General features: G+C 54.0%; 1 protein-coding gene across 2 annotated transcripts in view; it reads right to left on the reverse strand.

Moving 5' to 3' along the window:
* Nucleotides 1–3,623: 3,623 nt before the first annotated feature.
* RFTN1 (raftlin, lipid raft linker 1) overlaps nucleotides 3,624–20,789 on the reverse strand; it is a 177,635-nt gene continuing 160,469 nt past the window's right edge. For both annotated transcript variants that reach the window (XM_036332697.1, XM_036332698.1), the window contains exons 8-10: nucleotides 16,248–16,351; nucleotides 13,796–13,877; nucleotides 3,624–4,918 (exon numbers count right to left, since the gene is read on the reverse strand). In XM_036332697.1, coding sequence (XP_036188590.1) covers nucleotides 4,532–4,918; nucleotides 13,796–13,877; nucleotides 16,248–16,351 — 573 coding nt within the window. In that variant the 3' untranslated portion in view covers nucleotides 3,624–4,531. The remainder of the gene's footprint in view (nucleotides 4,919–13,795; nucleotides 13,878–16,247; nucleotides 16,352–20,789) is intronic.

Raw genomic sequence — 20,789 nt, forward strand, 5'->3', positions numbered from 1 at the left:
AGGCGGGACCGTGGCGCACGCATGGGAGCAAAGAATTTTCAGTAACCACCAGAGGCGCGCTCCAATGACAGCGGCCAGCGCCCCGCCTTGGTCTGGCACCCCTGCTCACCTGCTCCACCATCCCGCCTGTGGCCGATACCTGCCATGTTCTGCGCTCTGCTGCCTGCTGCCTACACCCGCCCAAGTTCCGCATGCGCCCCCTGGTGGTCAGCACACATCATAGCAACCAGTTTTTCAGTTTGGTTGTTCTGCCATTCAGTCTATTTGCATATTAGCCTTTTATTATATAGAATAATTGCTTGGGCCACTGCTTATTGTCATTTGTAAGCTCTAAAGGAGCCAGGGCTGGTCTGGCTCTTCACTGCTGTCTTCCCAGCACCAAACACCCAGCACTCAGCACTGTAGTGTAGGCACTAAAAACTATGTACCTGCTGCCTCTTTCTGCCCTGTGAGGCAAAAATGAGTAAATGGCCATCCATGAGATCAGGATACAGGTTCTTACCAGAGGCCAAATCGGCCAGTGTCTTGATCTTGGACTTCCCAGCCCCCAGAGTGTGAGACATAAACATTTGTTGTTTAAAAATAAAAAAAATTAAAACTATATATCTATACAGTGAATGATCCAATCCCTCATGCCCACATAAACACACAGGTTTCCCATGTGGCCTGGCCGCCCCTGCCGAGGGAAATGCCACCCCACCCCACCCCGTCCTGCAGGGGCTGGGGGAGCAAGCACCTGCCGGGTTCAGTTAGCTTTCTGAGCCTGGCCACAGAGATGATCATTATCAACAGGAACCTGTGGTGAACATCGCTCTGCTTCCTTCTCTGGCAACAGCCACCACAGAAATCCCAGCCAAAGGCTTGTCGGGTCTTGTACTTAGAACTAAAGTTCACTTGCTTCCTTGTTCCAAACTCTGGGAGCCAGGTCCAGGAAGCCCAGGCTCTCCGGGAAGCGGCCTCGTTTGGCAGGTCACGGAGCGGACCAGGGCACACCCTGCGCTGTTCATGCAGGCAGCTCCCAGCCCTTGTGGGAGGGCTGCTGGAAACAGGACCTGCACAAACAAGTGGGGAGTCCGTGCTGAGCTGCCTCCGGGCTGCCTGTCTGCACCCCAGGCCCCCTTTCCCGTCCCCCCTCGCCAACCCGTCCAGAACTTCCTCTAGTCCCAGCTGCTGCTCTTGGCCTGCACAGGCTGTGAGCCCCGTAGCAAGAGCCGGCTCTGCTGCCCCTGGCAGCCCCCCAGGGCCAGCACGCCCTGCGCCGGGGATGAGCCCAACCAAAGTGTGTTCCAAGGCTGATGAATTTGGGGTCAACATATTCCTACTAATAAGCACCGTGACATCATCTTGAAAGCTATTCTTGAAAGATGTTTTGTGGTTTAGGAAAGGCTATAATTAACATGTTTAGAGTTCTGATAAAATGTGCTTCATAAGAAATGAATTAGAATGTCTCTTAATGTTTTTGTTTTTCCTTTTTTGAAGCTGGTCCCATTGCGCATAATTCCAGGGAAGTGTGATCTATTTGGAGATTTTAAAAAAGTTCAGGCAAGGATTGTTACATATAAACCACAGATAGATTTTATAAACATTACAATATGTCTATTAGTCAGGATGGGCTATGCTGTGCTTCAGTAAGAGATAAACCTCCAAATCCCAGTGGCTTAGCACAGTGAAGGCTTCCTTATCCTTCACGCTATAGTCCACCTTGAACTATGCCAAGAGCATTGGCGATGAAGAGAGGGCTGGGGTTACATGGGCTATTTCGAAAGGCCGGGCTCATAACTGTCTGACATCACATCTGCTCATGTCCCACAGGCCAGAAGCCAGTCACACGGCTCCAAACTGCAAGAGGGACTGGGCAGTACAGGAGCCCATGGGGACTGGGGGAGCACCTACCATCTCTGCCACATTTATGACCTGTGGGCATTGTGATGAACTGCTGCTTTCGAACCAAGCACCTTACCACACCTTATTATTCCTCACAAAAATCCGACGAGGTGGGCGTCATTAGTCCCATTTCCCATGGGAGGAGGTTGATGCTGGCAGGTGTGGAGAAATGAACTTGAGGTTACATTTGCAGGTTGTGTGGTGAGCGTGCTAACCAGCTCTGCCTGATCCCAAAGCCTGGCTGGGCTTTTCTGCTGAATGAGCGCGGTATAGAACAGCCTTCCCGCTTCATTAAGACAGGCGCCCGAAGGCTCTCCAGTCCTCACTGCTTCGACCGTGTGGCTGTGTGCACTGGAGAGCGATACAACTGCATTTCTTTAAGCAGATTTAAAATACATATATAAATAATTTTTTAAAAAATTGATTTCAGGGAGGAAGGGAGAGGGAGAGAGAATAGAAACATCAATAATGAGAGAGAATCATTGACTGGCTGCCTCCTGCACGCCTGCTGCTGGGGATCAAGCCCACAACCCAGGCATGTGCCCTTGACTGGAATTGAACCCGGGACCCTTCAGTCCATAGACCAGTGATAATCTATACACTGAGCCAAACCAGCTAGGGCCAGGTAAGTTATTTTTCATTCCTTAAAAGGGCCTCCATGAAGAAGCCTCGACCGGGAATGGAACTGTGACCTCTTGGTTCATAGGTCGAGTTCAACCACTGAGGCCCACTGGCCGGGCCAGGTATTGCATTTTTAAAGTCCCCCCAGTGATCCTAAGGTGCGACCAATTTGAGAACCACCTGTAAAATCGGTATTTTTCCAGATATAAGCAGTGATGTGAAGAAGTGAGGGGGGAAAAAACAAGACCTTCAGGAATGATTTGTTAGTTTGGCTCTAGGGCCCAACTGCCTGAGGAATTCAAATTTATTTTTTTCCCCCTCATGACACCTTCAGCCAACACGAATGTCATTTAATTATTGAAAAATGTACCCAACCCTGAGTGGCGCAAGGCTGTCCGCTGGGGGGACGAAGCCTGGGATCACTCATATGCTTTTCAGAGCCGTGAAAGAGGCGTTGCTTTTGTCCCAGGCTGCTGCCAACTAGCATATGTTTAAAAAGCGGTGATCCTCTAAGATATGGGTGAAGAGATAGTATTTTTATTAAATCAATATGCCATGTAGATATTCCTGGGTATAATTATGGAAAACGCCATTTTAAATAGTTCTCTTTGGACAGAGCCTTCAACCTTTCCAGGTGAGCGCTAGGGGTCAGGCGGGGGGAAGCAGGCGCCAGCATCAAGAGGAAAATGACTACGACCGGCTGCACATGGGCCTTCGGTTCTTTGTACAAACGTATCGCAGGTGTGGTGTAGCCTAGCGAACTTGCAAAGAGGGAAGAGACTTGCCTCATTCAATGATTTCCTTAAAAGCTTGGAAACATGCTTATTAGACAGAAACTGGTGCGGGGCTATTTGTTTCCAAAAGGCATTTTCTCCATCACCCCGGGCCATGGGGGGCGGCTCCGCCCTGACTTACCTGGCGGCACCTGAATCCCACTGTCTGCATTCTTTCTACCGTGTGTCCGGCTGGCTCCTTGGTTTCCCACAGGAGCGTCCTTTTCTCGAAGGTCATCGCGCTGCCGGGAGTTAAGTCACTTCGGGATGTGGGGTTGAGTCCTTGGGACCATCAGGCCAGGGCTATCTCATTGTGACACAACTAATACTCGGTACGCACAGGGCTCTAACTCATAGATGATTTATTGCTTTAAGTAACTAAACAAGAAAGACAGGCTGTTGTTTTGGTGAAGACACCAGTTGCATCTACGTAAAGCCTTAACGATACCTTCTGGACGATATAAACACGTGATAGCATACATGGGAGGCAACTTGGCCAATGACGCACGGATTAAAATAGCACACGACAAGGGCACCCAACCCGCCAGGCTGCCCTGAAATGACAGAGAACACGCGAGTTCACACGATGTGCTGGATACAAAACCTTTAAAAAATTTTTGGCATTAACACTAACACGGGATACTTCCTTGGACATTCTGCGAAAGCAGGTGCACGAACAGTTACCTTTTCATCTCCAGGTTACCAGTGTCTATGGGATGCTAGAGAAAAGCCAGGAGCTGGGGCGCCTGCCCTCCCCCTAAGGTCCTTTTCTTTGCCACAGCAGCCGGGTCCTGGCTTTAGGTGAAGAGCAGCTGACAGGGAACAGCAGGGGGTGGTCACTGCCCCGGCAGCCTGTGGGAGTGAACCCCACACAGCCCTGGTTTGTCGCTAGGGAGGTCCATGGACTTGACCGCATGCTCCCTGGAGGCCCTGCGGGGGCGGACACAGGCACTGGACGGTCCAGACTCTCCCACTGAGGAGTGTGGAGCCGGGGCTGGGCCTTCCGCCCTGAGGTTGAGAAGAAGTAACCTGACCTCTTACATTCTAACAGGGGGGCAGTATGACACATTTCAAATGGATGTGCAGGAGCCAACAGTCAGGAAGCCAGCCCTGCAGGGCCTGGGCGAGCTCACAAGTGAGGTCAAGCCAAGCCAAAGGGAACACAGGGCACCAGGGCCAAGCAGCCCGACCGGGCTGCCGGCAGTGCCTCGGGGGTGGCCGACTGGTCTGGCTGCAGCGCCAACTGCTGGGACTCAGTCGTCTGCTGTCTCGGCGGTCGCTGCCTCAGTACCTCCCTCCCCAGCATCCTCTCCAGGACCTGAGAGCCCCTCACAGCCCCCGGCCAAGGCCCCACAGTGGCCGGCAGGACCGTTCTGCACGGCCCTGCCCTCCACACAGAGCTGGCCATCGGGACACAGCGGCTCTCCGGTGACCTGGACGGGGCCCTTCGCCTCCTCCGAGGCTCCGTCGTCCTGCTGCTGGTTCAGCACGCAGTTTCCCACGTCCCCGGCCTTGGAAAACTGGTCTTCCAGATTCCGGTCGTTTTCTTCGGCTTGTCGCTTGCCTCTGGCACTGAGTTTACCCTTGGATTTCCTCATCTGCCTGCTGTGCATGTCTTCGCGGGAGAATCGCCACTGAAACTGAACATGGGAGAGGATGGAGATAAGTAAACGCAGTCTCCGTGGACCCAGAGCCTCACCTGGATGCGTCTACATTCACACCCACGTCACTTCTCTGCAGCAAGACACACAACTGCCCGCATTCCGGGGGCGGGGCCAACACCAATCACTGCCCAGACACATCACATCCACCACGAGAACTGCTCCATGCTGTCCACCGGATGCACTTCAAAGGCCTGGGAAGGAGGTCCTGAAATCCTATCGTTTGATCAATCAGGAAGAGAAGGGGACATGGGGCCGGCGCTTCCTAAGTGCCAGGGCTCTGAGCAGGCGGTGGGTTACCCAGCACTGGGCCGCATTCTCTCACCTGAGCAGGCACAGCATGTGGGGCGCCGGGTCCCCTGCAGGACTGGCAGGCTTGCTGCCCCAGTTACTGGGGCTGCTATCGGCTGACAGCACCCACCACCTCACTGAAGGTCACCCTCCCTTCCTGGGGCAACCTATATCCAAGGTCTGGTCTGGGTGGGGTACAAGGGCCTATCCCTCCTTGCACAACTAGGGAAACTCTGAAAGGCCATCCCAGCTCCAGAGCTACCTGGAGGGGTGGCTGAGGCCACTGCTGAGATAGCATCCAGCTCAATTCCCGGCCCACTCCTGTGCCCTGTGTTCCCCACGGGTGTTCCTGAGGGCACTTCCCTCAAAGACGCCCACCATCCAGACCCTGCTTCCCAGGGAGCCCGATCTGCAACCAAGCACCAGGGACGTCAACAGAGACTCAGAGAAGACTCAGGTCGTGCAGTCAGTAATTGAGCTGTGCAAGAACAAGACCTGTCCAAGAGTGGAGTGAGATTGCATGTGTGAAGCGTCCCAACTCCACCACTCCCTGGCCCCACTGCCCAACCTCAGTGTCCTCATCTGTACAGTGGGGACAGCAACCAAAACCAAGGTTGGTTACTTGATTTTCTTAGAAAGCAAAGTCAGTTAGCTTTTCCTGTAGAAGTCAGATCATAGTTTATATTGGCTTTACGGGCCACATGGTCGCTGCCGAAACCATTAGGAAACCACTGAACTCTACCATTGCGGCAGAAAAGCAATCATAGATAATATGTAAACCGATGAGCGTGACTATGTCCAACAACATTTCATCTGCTAAAACAGGTGGTAGGCTGTGGTATGTCAGGCCCTGCCTTCCAGGTTATTTGTGTGGTTCCCGATGATGTGATAATCCATGTCATGGGTTTAGCACTGTGCCTGACATCATATACCAGACACACTTGCTGTTACCATTACTGACACCAGATTTAAGTTCCATAAGGTCAGGGAAGCCGCCTGTCCTATTTCCTCCTGCGTCCCTGGGGCAGAGCACAGTGCCTGGCACAGAGTAGGCACTCCTCCTACTTGTGGGATAAATGAATGGAAGGACGACAGAGCCCAGGCATGCTGGCTGCACTGAGTTTCAATGTCAACCAGTCCTGTAATTTTAGAGTCAAAACATAGCCTGGGGTTAAGTGAGGAGGGACCAGTGTACCTGCACCTTACTTCTGGTTGATCTCCAAAAAGAGAAATTAATTTAAGGAAGAAACAGAGTGGGAAACACTGAAAGTCCCGCTGAGTCTGCTGATGACACGAATGGTCCCAGAGGCAGACAGGGTAGCAGCCTGTGCACTTGGAATTGATCTGGGCAAATGAGCTTGAGCAGACATGGGAACATTGTGGGGTGTTAAAAAAATACCTTGGAAGATTCAGAGAAACGGGTCCTCGTGTTTATACATGAGGAATGTGTTCTGTGGGCTGACCACTCAGCAGAACTAACTGCAGCCTCTTTCTTCTCCTCCCCAAACATCAGGGGTCCCTCCCCCCCAGTCTTCCTGAGCAAAAGCCCCTTTGACCTCTGTCCTCCTGGGGTGGTCAGTATCCCCCAGCATGCCTCCACCTCAGAGCTGGGGGGCAGTCCACTCTGGGTGGGGACCCACAGAGTCAGGTGCCAGATGTGGTGTCCCCTCGGGAAGATGGCAGCCAAGGGATCTTGTGGATGTGCCAGGCCCTATTGTGACTGGCACAAAGAACGACAGAGAAACCCCCGAGGAGAGAGAGGTAGGCGGATGGGGGCCAGAGACAGGAGCCCCCGCTGCAGGGAGTGGTCTTACCGGGAAGAAGAGAATCATGGGACTTGGCCCCCCTGCAGGTGCAGCTCCGTGACCCACATGCACACGGGGGTTCAGTTTAAGTTCCCATCACGGTCATTTCTTTCTACTTCGGTCACACCACATTGGTTTTTGCCAAATATGGACTTAAATCTCAGACACTCTGTGATTGAAAGAACAAAGGCAGCCTTCGGTTCTGATGGCTTCTTGCTGGGCTGGAGAGGGGAGCCCAGGAATGCAATTGCACCATCAGTGGAAAATGATTTCTTAAGGCTTTAGCACATGCTAAATAACTGAGTGCCTTGCTAGGAAAAACCAAAAAATGTGCTATGTAAAATTTTAAAAATCTGCCACCGTTGCAGAATTTTCAGTGGTAGAGATCTACTCCCCCAAAGAAAACATTTGCCTAAACAGCCACAGGGTCCTTGGGTCGAACACCTTTGGACAAGATTTCCCAACAAAGAAGAGAAATGGAGCAAAGTGCATGTTGAGGTTAGGACTTACCATCTATCCTGCCCTCCTCCTCCCCACCCTCGCCCCAAATTCCCAAAGGCGTTCACCTCCCATGTTGGACGGGGTTTGCTCAGACACGCCTTTGTGCGGGTTCTCTCTCTCACACTCTAAGCTTCTTCCACCTAAGCCATGAGTTCCTGACAATGGGACCCCTTAAAGGCAAAGCGGTGCCTCAGACCCCCATCCCAAGGGTCCCCGCGCCAACCTAGACTGAAGCAGGCGTCTCGGCTCTGTAACCACAAGTGCGGGGCGCCAACCGGGGGCCCCAGAGCCTCTGCTGCTGCCTCTGACGCCAAGCCTCTGTGGCTCTCGGGCACAAGCGCTCGTGGTTCCTAACTGCTGCCTTGTTATAGGCAGCCACTGCCACTGCTTCATATGCCAGCCCAAATGGAAGAGCCTTACTAGTAAATAAAATCCATGTCCCCAAATAGAGCTCCCGCACTTTTGCGTGTTTTAGACAAACACCAGTTAAGCCTGCCGATGTGCATTTCTCTGAGAGGCAGTCGGCTAGCAGGGAAGTCGGAGGAAGGTTTCCTTTTGCTAAAAAAAGTGGTAAAAGGCCCTACATGTGAAAACATCACAGCAAGTGAGAGCCCGGTTCAAATCCCCGTCCTGGCACTTGTTGGCTCTCTATCCTGGGGCAAGTTATGAATCTCTCCAAGTCTCAAGTTCATCATCTCTGAAATAGTTGTCTCAGCCTCCAGGGCTGCAGTGCACAACCAAGGGGCCGGGTCACACGAGTGGGCGTGCACAGCGCCCCCTGCAGTCGGATGCTCTACAACCGAGGAGCTGCCACCTTTGCCAGAGTCCATCCTGGACACTTACTGACTAGCGCAAACCCAGGGGCTGCTCTTGCTAAACAAACAACAGAAGGTCTGTGTTCCTCTGGATGCCTGGCCATATCCAGGTTCCAGAAGAAGACCCCATTTTGTTGATCTCCTGACAGAAGACAACAGGAGGACACAGACCGCGGAAAAGGCCTGTGGCAGGCACACCGGCCACTTTCTCCCAGAACCGGCCCGGCCTGCTGAGTAGAGGACTCAGGACTGTCGGAGCGGAGCTGGGAGGGAGCTACTCCAGCCAATGTTTCCTGTCCTTCAGAGTCAACTCAGGAATCTCTGCCTTCCTGGACTGCTCTGTGTTCCGTGTCCTCAGATGGGTTTGTGATGACATCACTGAGTCCCCATGCTGTCCCCGGCGCTGCAGCCAGGTACCAAGTAGGCTCTGACTTAAGTCCTCCCCTTTCCTCCTTCTCTCCTTTGTGGGGACATTCTCATGAAGCAGGGAAGTAGTAGTGGGCAAAACTTAGGGTCTGTAGAATCTAAAAGCTAAATGTTCTGAGCTGCCGACTGCCTGTAGGATACCTGCCCAGGAAAGAACAAACACTTACCAAGGTGCCTACTATGTGTCTCAGACAGTGACAAAGTTTCCCATTTCCCTGGATCCCCAAAGCAATACTCTCAGTAGGCACTGTTAGAGTCAGTTTATAGATGAGCATGTAGAGGTTCAGAGAGGTTGCGTACCTTGCCTAAAGTCACACAGCTGGAAATAGCAGAGCTAGAATTCAAACACAGCTGCCTCTGGCTCCACACTACCCTTCTAGCCTCTTTTTAATATATATATATGTGTGTATATATGTATTTATTGATTTCAGAGAGAGTAAGAGAGAGGGAGAGCTAGAAACATCAGTGATGAGAGAGAATACCCAATCAGCTGCTTTCTGCATGCCCCCAAACCCAGGCATGTGCTTTGACTGGGAATCGAACCGTGACCTCCTGATTCATGGGTCGATGTTCAACCACTGAGCCATGCTGGGGGTGAAAGGCTTTAGGCTCTTGACCTAGAGAGAAGAAAGGAGGCAACACCCCTTTGGATGGCTCAGCCCAATGTGTAAGTGCCTCAGCTTTCAGACTTCACCATGTTCAGATGCATCTGCTAGACCAGGCACTTGATCATTAGGCCGGGTGGTCAGCTAATGGAAGTCTAGATTTATGGCCATTAAAGATTCTTTGGTTCAGTTTATTAAAAACAAGTATCTACACTGAAGACTCCCTGACAGGCCCATTTTTTAAAAAATCAATAATGATAAAATGTGGATGGAGGGCCACGGGTAAAGCTGGAAAGGGGCCTAAACTCTTCAATTAAGACACCGGCTCTCTGCCTGGAGTGGGCATCACAATCGCCAGAGGGCTCCTTCAACCAGATCCCCCACCCCCTGTGACTCCGAGGGCCTGGGGAGGGGAGGCAGACTGCATTTCTAACAAGCTCCCCGCTGAGGCTGATACTGCTGGTCCAGGGGCCACAATCTAAGTACCACCAAGCAAAAGAAAGCACGTGGGCAGAGACTGCTGTGTGAGAAACAGCTGGGACACAAGGACAGCCCCAGGCTCGCCTAACCCCAGCCATGCCATCCACGGACGGGCTCCCTCTGCCCCCCTCCCTTCCACTGTCACACTGCTCCCTTCCCCACCCAGGCTTCCCCTTCCCCTCTTGTTGTCTCTAACAAACAACAAAACCTGCTCCAGACCCCAAGTCTCAACAAGATGACATCTCAGAAAGCAAGAAGCGGAGAGAGGCAGGGATGTGCAGCCCCAGGGACTGCTTTCTGGGTGGCGGCTCTGAGGGGCGGGGGGTGACACCCCCACTTAAAGGCCTGGAGGACCTTTCCATGTCTCGGGTGGTACCAGGGAGTCTCTGAACTCCACACACAGCTGCTAACTGCCAGGCTGTGCCATGCCCGTCCCAGTCTTCCCACGCAGGGTATCTCTCCACGTGGGGGTGGCACTGGTGCCTAAACCAGGAAAGATCCCACAGTAGCCGTCCATGTCAGAAGTAACCGGGGGAAGTGACAATCCTCCACCTTACAGCAGTGTGTGCCCAGAGTTGCGTGTCAGGAGGGGCTGATGGATTTAATTCACACATTTTAAAGACTGTCTGCGACCTGCCCCCACGTCAGCGAGGTTAGCGGGAAGGAAGACGCTCCGGCATCGCGGAAACCACCTCTCACCTTCGAGGGAGCTCCACATCACACTCACACAGAGAGGTTTCTTTCAAATGCTGAAAAGTCTCAATGAGAGGGATCTGTCCGCTCTGCTGATTAAAGGACAACTACATGTGCCTCGTCCCCGCTGTGCCAGTCTTGGGATTTTCTCTTCTTAAATTTCAATGCTGGACATAACAGGCATGTCCCGGGCTCAGAATTTTGATTCCTTGTTCACTGATTCAACAGATATTTGCTGAGTACCAGCTAAAAGCCAGGCACTGGGCAGGCAACAGTCAGAAGCACAGGTCTGTGCTCTCATGGACAGACTCACCCAGGAGAGGATAAACGAATGAGCACAAACCGGTAGAGGAGAGCCCGGGAAGAGACAGATGGGGCTCTCCCCAGGGTATCACACCGTCCTGAGAAAATACCGAGGAAGAGAGTGTCCTAGGCAGGGGAGAGCAGAAGCGCAGGCCCTGAGGCAGGAGAGGCACAGAGGAGCACGCAGGCCAACATCGCCAGCAAGCAGGACCCGGGGGCTGATCACACGGGGCCTTGTGGACCACATTCCAGATCTCCATCTTCATACAAAGAACCGTTCTAAGCAGTGAGGTGACATGATTCAATGGGCTTTTTCTTAAAAAAAGATATTTTTATTGATTTCAGAGAGGCAGGGAGATGGGGAGAGAGATGGAAACATCAATGATGAGAGAGCCTCAGTGATTGGCTGCCTCCTGCACAGAGAGCCCGCAACATGGGCATGTGCCCTGACCGGGAATTGAACTGTGACCTCCTAGGTGGATGCTCAACCACTGAGCCACACCGGCGGGCCAACTGGCTTTTTCAAAAGATCACTTTGTCTCCGAACAGAGAACATATTTGAAGGGAGACCTGCCATCAGGAGACTGGAGTAGTTAAAGCAAGTGAGGGTGAAGAGAAGTGGAGGAACCCAGGGATTCTAGGACCTAAAATAGACACGTCTAAGGCTTCTCTGCTGGGGGAAGGGGATGGGGAAGGTCCAAGATGACCCCAGGTGGGCTGGTGCCTCTGGGTTGGTGGCGGCCCATTCCTCTAGGTAAGGGGAGGTGGGCCAGGTGAGGAGGAGGGGGCAAAATCGCGCGTTTCTCTGAGATCGCTGAGCAGTAACAGGACAGGTGAGCTGGGCAGGGGAGAAGCAAGGGCTGCAATGCAGATACAAGGGTCATGGCAGAGGTGGTGAGAGATGTTCTCGCTCTGGGGATGAAAGAGGCGCTCTAAGGACAGGGAAGAGAGCGAGAGGAGCAGTGGCTGGGCCTGAGCCCCGAGGAGCCTGGTGGGGAGCCAGGAGGGGAGGGTGGGATGGAGCCAGGAGAAGATGGTGGGACGGAGCCAAGAGGAAAAGGAGCTTAAAGAGGCGAGGGCAGCCCACAGTGTCAGTGCTGCAGGCGCTCAGCACCGTGAGGACGAGATGGAGCTGCTGCCCAGTCACGGGAACCCACAGACCTGTGGGAGCAGAACGCCCCCCGCGTCAGCTGAGCAGCAGGTGACAGGGACGGGGAGACGAGACAAGGCGTCTGCTGTGAAGACCCCTCTCTGGGACTCCACTGGCCGGGTGCTCTCTCGAGGTCACACCGAGGACAAGAGCTCGGCACCAGCCCACCCGAACTTGGAATGAGTCAGGGATAACAAAGGAGAAAGCAGCCACCCCATATTCGCGTAGTTGCTTTGTATGGAAGTTTCTACCGACCAGAAAATCAGACTCCCGTCCTGCTGGATTCTCTCTCTCACACCAGCTTTAACACTCCACCTCTGAAACCTCCTGCCCGCTCAGGTTCCCACTGGCTGCCCCTCTGAGATGCATGGTCTGCACCAAAATCAAACCACGCGCGCCTTTGCTTTGGGAGTCCTCGGCGCCACAACCAGGAGAGCATCCAGGACAAGGCAGCACCGCCTCCCACTCTTAAAGGCAGAAGCAGCTTCCTCTGGTGGCTGGTGGAGACCTTGCCCACGTGGTTGTTGAATGTCACTGTGAATGTGCAGTCCCCCGGAGGCCACTGCTACGCCACCACTGACAGCAGTCCTGGCTGCCCCACTTCCCCGCCCCCCCCCCCAACCCCCACCCCGCGGCTACTGCTCCTGGCGGTACAGGGTGGGTTGGCAGCTGCCTTCTGGTTCTCTGCTGCTGTCACCAGTCACATGTGCATCAGTGCCTGGAGAGAGAGTCCTCTGCACTCCCCCTCAACTGGCTTCAAGGCACCATTTCCTTGGTGTTCATCCCACAAACGGGTTCCCCCGGATGTGTTGGCTGCTGAGGGGCTGCTCCAATCTGTCCACTTGCTTAGGGCTCCTGTCCAGGCTCCATGTCCAAAGAACACGAGGAAGCAAGACTGCCAAGCATGAGGCGCAAGCAGGCCCAGCAGGCTCTGCCTGGGAACATGGTGGCCTTGCCATCGAAGGTGGCGCGAGCTGGCTCCAGGTGACACTGACTTGGGCTTTGGCAGGTTCCCTAGACTCACCTGCCCCCTCCTGACACCTGGTGACACATCCACGGGAAAAGTACGGGATGTGGAACGTCAGAATCATCTGACACAGGGAAGGACCCGGGATCGACCGCATCAAACACGGGAGATGTTCTGAGCATGGCCACAGTCTCTCAGCGCGACTGTGTTTCCCGGACAGTTCACGCAATGACCAGGGAGGGGAAAAGGACCCTGGCCATGGCAGGGCAGCCTGACTGGAGGGCTCACTGCCACAGGCTAAGGCTGACCTCTGTCTAGACCAGCTGCTGCCACTCGGAGGCCTGCAGGTTGGGGCTGTCACAAAGGGGCTCTAGCAGGGTCTGTCTGCCAAGATCGCCAAACTTCTGATGTCCCGAGGGCTCCCCAGGCAGGCCAGAGCTCAGCCAGCGTGCAACGAGATGAAGATGCAGAGACACAACCCGCCCTCCCACCCCCAGCATCTCGTCAGAACGCAGCTGACTTCGTGCCCCTATTCTTAGCCCAGAGGGAATGTCTGGCACGCTCGCGTGTCTGCAAGAACCTCTCCCGTCCTCTCTTCTGGCCCGACCAGCAGGATGCTGGCAGATGAGGCCCTCCAGTGCCCTTGCCTGTCCCATTCTGGCAGCTTCAGGCCTGATCAGGTCGCCGAAGGGCTCAGGTGTCCTTGGGCTCGGAGCCATTAGCAGCTGCAGCAGGCTGCCCACCCACCTGCGGTAGGAAAACCCCCTTGCGCGTGAAGCCCCGCTGGAGAAACCCGAGAAAGGCAACCACGGCCACTCACCTTGGATTCCTTCTTCTTGAGTTTCTGAGGTAGACACGGTCTCTGAAGGAAGACGATCTGCTTGGTGGAGACGTTTCCCTCCCTGTAACACACAGGAGCAGAGAATGAGTGAGGTTATACCTGGGGGAGCCGCAAACCTCGCAGACACTGCATCCCTACCTTCAAGGCTGACCGCCCGCAGGAATGACAGTGAGGGGTCAGAACAGAAAGCCCCCACTCTCCCACCCCAGGCCACCCGCCCTGGCTTCCGGGGGGGGGGGGGCATCTCAGGTGCCCAACAAAAGCTTTGCAGGCATCCCTGCAAAGTCAGCTTCACGGTGAGAAACGCCCTCCCCCTGATGTGAAAGAACAGCTGGCATCGTGCCAAATGATGACAAAGTGGCTTTTTCAGTGACTCTCAGAGGGGTGGCGTGCCTCTTCCAAACCTGTCTTTGGCAGTGAGGCCGCGAGGGGCCTGGCTGGCCCAGGATGGGCAGGGGGATGAGGACCTGGGTGAAGAGCTCTGCCCATCAGCCGTCATAGGGACAGCGGGTGGAGGGCTGGCTGCGCACAGGTCCCGGCCAAGGCCCGATTCACCCTCACTGAGGCAGGCACACACGCGGGAAGGCGGCGGGAAGGCATGGAGTGGCATTAACAAAGCCGGCGAGGGATGCCCGGGAGTGCTGCTCATTTTTATGGCGCAGTGCGTGCGTTTTTCCTCCAGGAAGGCAGGACCCCTGGAGCTGCCTTTAGTGATGATAGAGATATTGTGAAGGGGATGGTTTTCTCTCCCGCCTCCACCCTTCCTATCACTTTCTTAAATCTATTATTTTGCAAATGTCCTTCCTGCTGAGACACCGTGCCCCTACTTGGACACCACGTCAGAGGTTCAGGGGGAGACACTCATATTTCCTGTTTTATTCCGGGGTTGGGCTGGGTGACCCACACATAATGTCTCATTCAGGCCGCCACAGTGCTCCAAGGGCCGGGGCAGACGTCTTTACAGACAGGAAATGAGAGCTCGTGTCAGCACAGACAGCCAAGATTCAAGCTCGGATCTGCCTGGTTCAGTGCGGTCTCCCACTCCGCTACAAGGGGCCATTTGAGGCACAGGGAAGTGGAGGGTTAGGGAGAATTATTTGGCAGGTGTGACGATCCGAGACAGACAGACAGAGACCTGTCTGCACCCTTTGAGCTTAGTCCAGAACCAGTTGGACCTTCGCATTCAAAGACGTGCTCATTGTGACTCTTGTCCTCCGGCTTCTGGACCAGACTTCGTGGACTGGCACCCAGACTCCAAGAAGCTACCTGGCTGGCCCAAGGGGGCAGACTGGGGACTTGGGTTCAAGTCTGCAAGCCACAAACCCAGGCAGGATCCTTTCTACTCCGCTGCATCGCCCTGTGCCCACAGGAGTCTTGGCTGAGCAGCAATACGCTGGCTCCCAGTGGCCAAAGGCCAGAGGTGGCTACAGACTGGCTCCTGCAGGTACACAGGCTACTGTGTCCCAGTGTCAGGCGGGAGACATGTTGAGAGCCCAGACGAGCTTGCAGGACTGATCATTCGCCACCCTCAGTCTGAGCCCGGGGCTGCACTGCCTGCCATCCCCCCCGACCACCAGCCTTGCCCCATGCTGTCCATCACCCTGGAGTGGTGGGCGTGCAGCAGGATCGGGGCAGGCAGAGCACCGAGGGCCACGGGCAGGAGCATCCCTATCGGTGGGCCAGGAGGCGAAGGAGAGGGAGCCCTTGATTTTTCAACTGAGGTTCTAGCCCCAGGTTCTGCCCCTTAGTGGTTGTGTGGCCTCAGATATGTTGGCTGAGCCTCTCTGAGCCTCAGTTTCCTCATCTGTAAAATGGGAATCCAATCTATGCTTAGAGGATAGTTAGGAGGGCTAGTTTCGATAGCAAACCCAGATGCAAGGCTTTTAGCATTGGGATGACTCGGACAAGCCCGTAGCTCAAGGGGTGGTGGGCAGAGCTGGGGGTGGGCAAACCACCATGAGTGCAAAATCGGAGGGAGTGCCACAAGCAAGGGCCCTGGCTCCAGGTCCTCATATGTTCATCGTGGGGCTGCTGACCACCAGCATGATTGTCCTCCCCCCGCCCTGGCCACACTGTCCTCAGCTAGAAAAAGACTTTATATACAAAATGCCTCTCTAGCCCGGCACAGAGCACACAGTAGGTGCTGAGTTTCTTCGGCAGCTGAGAGCCCCGAGTCTCCTCAGTCCAGCTGGCTCCTCTCTGACATGCTGGGCAGGAGTGCGTCACTGGCCAAGGCTCCCCATGTAGGAAGAGGGGTGCAGTGAGAGCTCTGGGGCAGGGGGTTAGGAATCCAAGATCCTAGCCCTGCCACTTCCCAGCAGGAGAGCTCATGCAGCCACACCCGCCTCCCAGGTTATGTACATGAAGCGCTTCCTGGGAACAGCGCCTGCACAGAGTGAGTGTTCAGCAACAGCAATGACCCTTCTGTTACCTGTTAGTCTTGACGACGGGCGTTGGCAGCACACAGGTGAGCTGCCAGCCGTAGGCTGCAAGCGAGTTCAGCAGGGGCACGTAGTCTGTCTGCACCTCGACGCCCTAGGGGAGAAAGGCCACTGTGAGGGACGCTGCTGCCTCCGGAGAGGGGACTGTTCAGCCGCCACCTCCACAAAGCAGCCGGAGGCCCTGGCTCTGAGGATGCTTAGGGTTCAGGGCCCAAGTGCCAACATGGGACCTCTCCTGGCCCCATGTCAGCCCGCATAGGTGGCAAGGAATTAGAGCCAAAGGATTAATCCGTCAATTTTGTTTTATTCTCATTTCATGGAAGAAGCACAATCACGTCGCCTCAAAGACGGATGCAGGACATATGACAGACAACACATGCTGATGCGGACGATTTCAGAATGTGTCGTGGGGAGTGAAGTTACAGTGACAAATGATCAAGCCATTTGCATCCACACACACACACACACACACACACACCCCTGTGCTATGCAGCCTGCTGACAAGGGGTACATGAATGCTTGCCCGTGTTTTATTTCAAATCAGGATGGGGGGTTGGGAGACTTGCCCAACACTTGCCTTTGAATTTTTCCTTGTACTTTATTATTTTTTTGGTTTGTTTTTGCCTTTGAGTTTAAAAACTCAGTCCTGCTCCCACAGGGAGAGAACCCCAGTGTGAGGACGGCACGGGGTCCCCTGCATCAGGCCTCGTTTCTTATTCCGGCTCCTCACTAACACTAACGTGCAGCCCCACCCCTGGCCTGTGTCTCCACGGGACTCCCGATTTCAGTTAGGTTGGCCTCTGAGCATCTCTACATGTACCCAGATTCCTTCCAACCAAGGCAGCCATGCGGATTCATTCTGCTAGTATTTCGAAGCCGTGGTGGGCGCAGCGTGGATGGAGGCACCATGCTGGGCTGGGGTTCACAGTCCAGCAGAGGCAACAGCACAGACACCCAAGAAACCAGGATACAAAGGGCCCGTTGGCGGGGCTGCGAGGCTTCGAAGGCCAGCAGAAGAGGAAGGACGTGGGCCGTGCTCGAGGCAGGCTCCCTGGGACTCAGGGCTGGGCCCAGGGCATCCAGGAGAGAGCTCCAGCAGGTGCACATGGAGACCACACCAGCCTTCGATCCCCGAGGAGGGTGGGCTTAACGGAGGGGCCGTCCTGGCCAGGGGCTGTCTCCTGGAGGTATTTTAGGGAGTAGAACCAGCTCGTCTGGCTGCCCTGGGCTGGAGGAGTGGAAGGGAGATAAGGGGACAACCAGTGCTGCCTCCTCAAATGGCTTTTAAAGCTTCTATCAGGGAGCACCCGTCCCAGCGTGGCGACAAGCCACCTGGTCAGCTGGCAACGAATATATCAGTTTCTTCAACTGCATCGAGTAAGTCCTGGCCTATGTCAGTGGCTCTCACTGTGCTCCCTGGGCCGGCAGCATCAGCAACGCCCGGGAGCTTGTTGTGGGCACACAGGGCAATATACAGATCTTGTAACAGAGAAACCCTCACCTGAAACCTCTATGATCATGTTCCCCAATGTCACCCCAATCAATTAAAAAAAAAAAGAAAGAAATGCAGAGTTTTGGACCCAACCCAGACCAGACACTCTGGGCCGAGGCCCGGAAATCGGTGTTCGAGTCCTCCCAGGACTTAGTTCTGATGTAGGCAGCGCCCTCGGGGACACTCTGCCTACATCACCCACTAGGTCTCCGCTGTGACAGTCTGCGAAGCTGAGGCAGCATCCGTCAGCTGTCACTCACACTTGCCTTCCCATCATTCTCCATGTGAGGAGAACGAGAAGTGGGACTTCTAAAGGAACAGCTGGTAAAAGGGAATGGAGGGGAGGAAGGGAGAAGGGCGGAGAACAGAAGGGAGGAGAAGGGAAGGGGGAGGAGGAGGAGAAAAGGAAGTTAAAGGAGGGGGAGTAGGACGGGAAGGAGGGAGGGGAAGAGAGCGCGGTACAGGAGTAACCTATTTATTTACGGGTCAGGGGTAGAGGGGCCCTATTCTGGCCCTGTCGCTTGAAGCCCCACTCAGGACAGAATGGCAGCAAAGGACACAGCACCGCCCCCCTCTTCTGCTTGACCCCCTGGACACAAAGGGACCTGCCTTCCAGACCAGCACTGGCCAGCATCCTCCTGCAGGGCACCCGCTGGGGCTGCCTCACCCTGAGAGCGCCTGCCCCCAGCCCTGCACTCCCGATGTAGAGAGAGTCCAGTCCGCACCCTCGAGCTCTGCGAGGTTACGATTGCTTGGGCTTATCAAGAATAACCTTCCCACTTTATCAGTCGCTGTGACAAACCCTCCACAATCAGACAGTAGCCATGGCAACCAGGACAGGCTTTGGCGCCTCACAAAGGCCTGCATGGCAGAATGGAGTCCTTTTATTGGTGAGGTGGCCAGGCCGGGTTTTCTCTGCTGGCACTCAGGGCGGCAAGACAGTGGCCACCCTCGGCCGCCGCCGGACCTGCCTGCTCAGACAGGCCTCGCAGGGGGTGCTTGTGTTTTGCTCGGTTTTATTGCGTTTTGTCACCACATGAAAGAGAGAGATAGCAGGGTTTCTCCCAAACACTTTCCCCCCCTCCGGGTAGGGGATAGCCGCCGGAGAGGACAGAATCACACAGACGCAAAGGACATGGGAAAACACAACAGAACCCGAGGTGGCTCCTGAGAGCTGAGGGTTCAATCTCGAGTGTTAATATCTGGTTGTCACATGGTGGGTTGAAAAGCAAAATACACACGGCAGGGGGTGAGGTGTTACTCTGCCAGACTCTCCCACGCCTCCGACTGTCGGGGGTGGTCTGGCTTAATTAACGTTCAGTGTGGTTTGCCACAGCTTCTATCAAAGCTGGCTTGCATAGCATCAACACCGGGAGACGGCGTTCTAAAATAGGGCACGAGCCCCATGCAGCCCGCGGAAGGCGCCCCCGAGTCCATTAGCGGAGAAGATGATAGGAAACCTGTGTGGAGGGAAGGGTCTCTTTGATCTGCTTTTGTGCGACACTCCAGCGAGGACACAAATGCACCGACAACACTCCAAAGCCAGCCGTTCACTGAATGAAAAGGCGCTGCTTTCCGGGAGTAGGAACAACAATTTTAATTAACTCTCCACTCTCCTGTATGGATGTGAGATCTCCCATCACACCTGGAGAGTTAAAAAAAAAAAAAAATGGAGCTTGACCCATGGAAAAAAGAACATAAACACAAAAGGAATTAATTTGTATTTATGGCTCTTTTTTTCCTCCGTTCCCTATAATTTCTCTGGCGTTTTGCACATCAATGAAAAGAAACAAGCATCCAAGTACAACCTTCCCTTACCCTCCCAAGCATGATGGCAACGGAGTGCAGTTTATGAAGAAGTGCCTTTGTCTTTTGATTCGTTTTTGAAGATCCTCCATGCAGACGAGTAACGAGGAGGTAACACATGGGTGCAGTGAGAAAGTCTGTATCCTGAATGTCAGTGGCTCTTCCCTTTTCTCCTGTTTATGGGAGCAATCTGGGAGAAAGGCAGCTTAAAAGAGAAGACTCTGCCCCTTATATGTGGCTGTAAATCAGTGGTTCTCAACCTTCTGGCCCTTTAAATACAGTTCCTCATCTTGTGACCCAACCATAAAATTATTTTCGTTGCTACTCCATAACTGTAATGTTGCTACTGTTATGAATCGTCATGTAAATATCTGATATGCAGGATGGTCTTAGGCGACCCCTGTGAAAGGGTCGTTCGACCGCCAAAGGGGTCGCGACCCACAGGTTGAGAACCGCTGCTGTAAATGAAGAGAGGAATTCAGTTTCCCGTATCTGAACGGTGTGTGGGACCAGCTCTAGGCTGGTCTCTGTACCCAAGAACAGTGATGGGGACTGTCTGCCTCTGTTCCGACCGCCACGGGCGGGGCCCATGGTTTTCACCGAGGGCACCTTTAGGAAGGGCCCTGAAAAAACACTCACGGGCCTTTGGTAAATTTCTACCCAAACACGAATGCCCAACACTACTTTTGCACGAGGATTTCTTTACCTATCAATTTGAGATCTCTCTTCATGTTCTACCCTGGAAAATAAAGGCTTATCGCCCCCACACACGTTCCTTACTTCTTTTTAGTGCCACCAATGGTTAAATGTACTTTTAATTAGTCAAAAGTAGGTAGGTATTTAGGTTACTACGACTTTGCAAACATTGCTCAATTTGAGCTGGTTAAGTAATGCACTGTGGCCATCCCTTCCTTTTTAGATAATCTTTTCTTTTTCCTAGAGTGAATCATGACCTCAATGTATGTTTGTTTTTTCATCTGCTTGGTTGTACAGCAACTTATCACTCATTTATCCCACCTGCTCCAACACCTCTATTTTATGCCCATCAACAACTCCCACATGCCTAAATATATCAGTTCCATTCCCCCCCGACTAGAGGCATCGTTTCTGGAGCTTTCTGAAGCCCTGCTCCAACCTGGTCCGGGTGCTTTCCATGCCTGCGTTCTCCCCGCGCTGGCGTTTTTCTCTCTTGGCTTCCTCCTCATTTTGCTGGAGCACATCCTGTAGTGGCTCC

This window comes from Myotis myotis, unplaced genomic scaffold, assembly GCF_014108235.1.
Source record: "Myotis myotis isolate mMyoMyo1 unplaced genomic scaffold, mMyoMyo1.p scaffold_m19_p_13, whole genome shotgun sequence".
Classification (NCBI taxonomy): Eukaryota; Metazoa; Chordata; class Mammalia; order Chiroptera; family Vespertilionidae; genus Myotis; species Myotis myotis.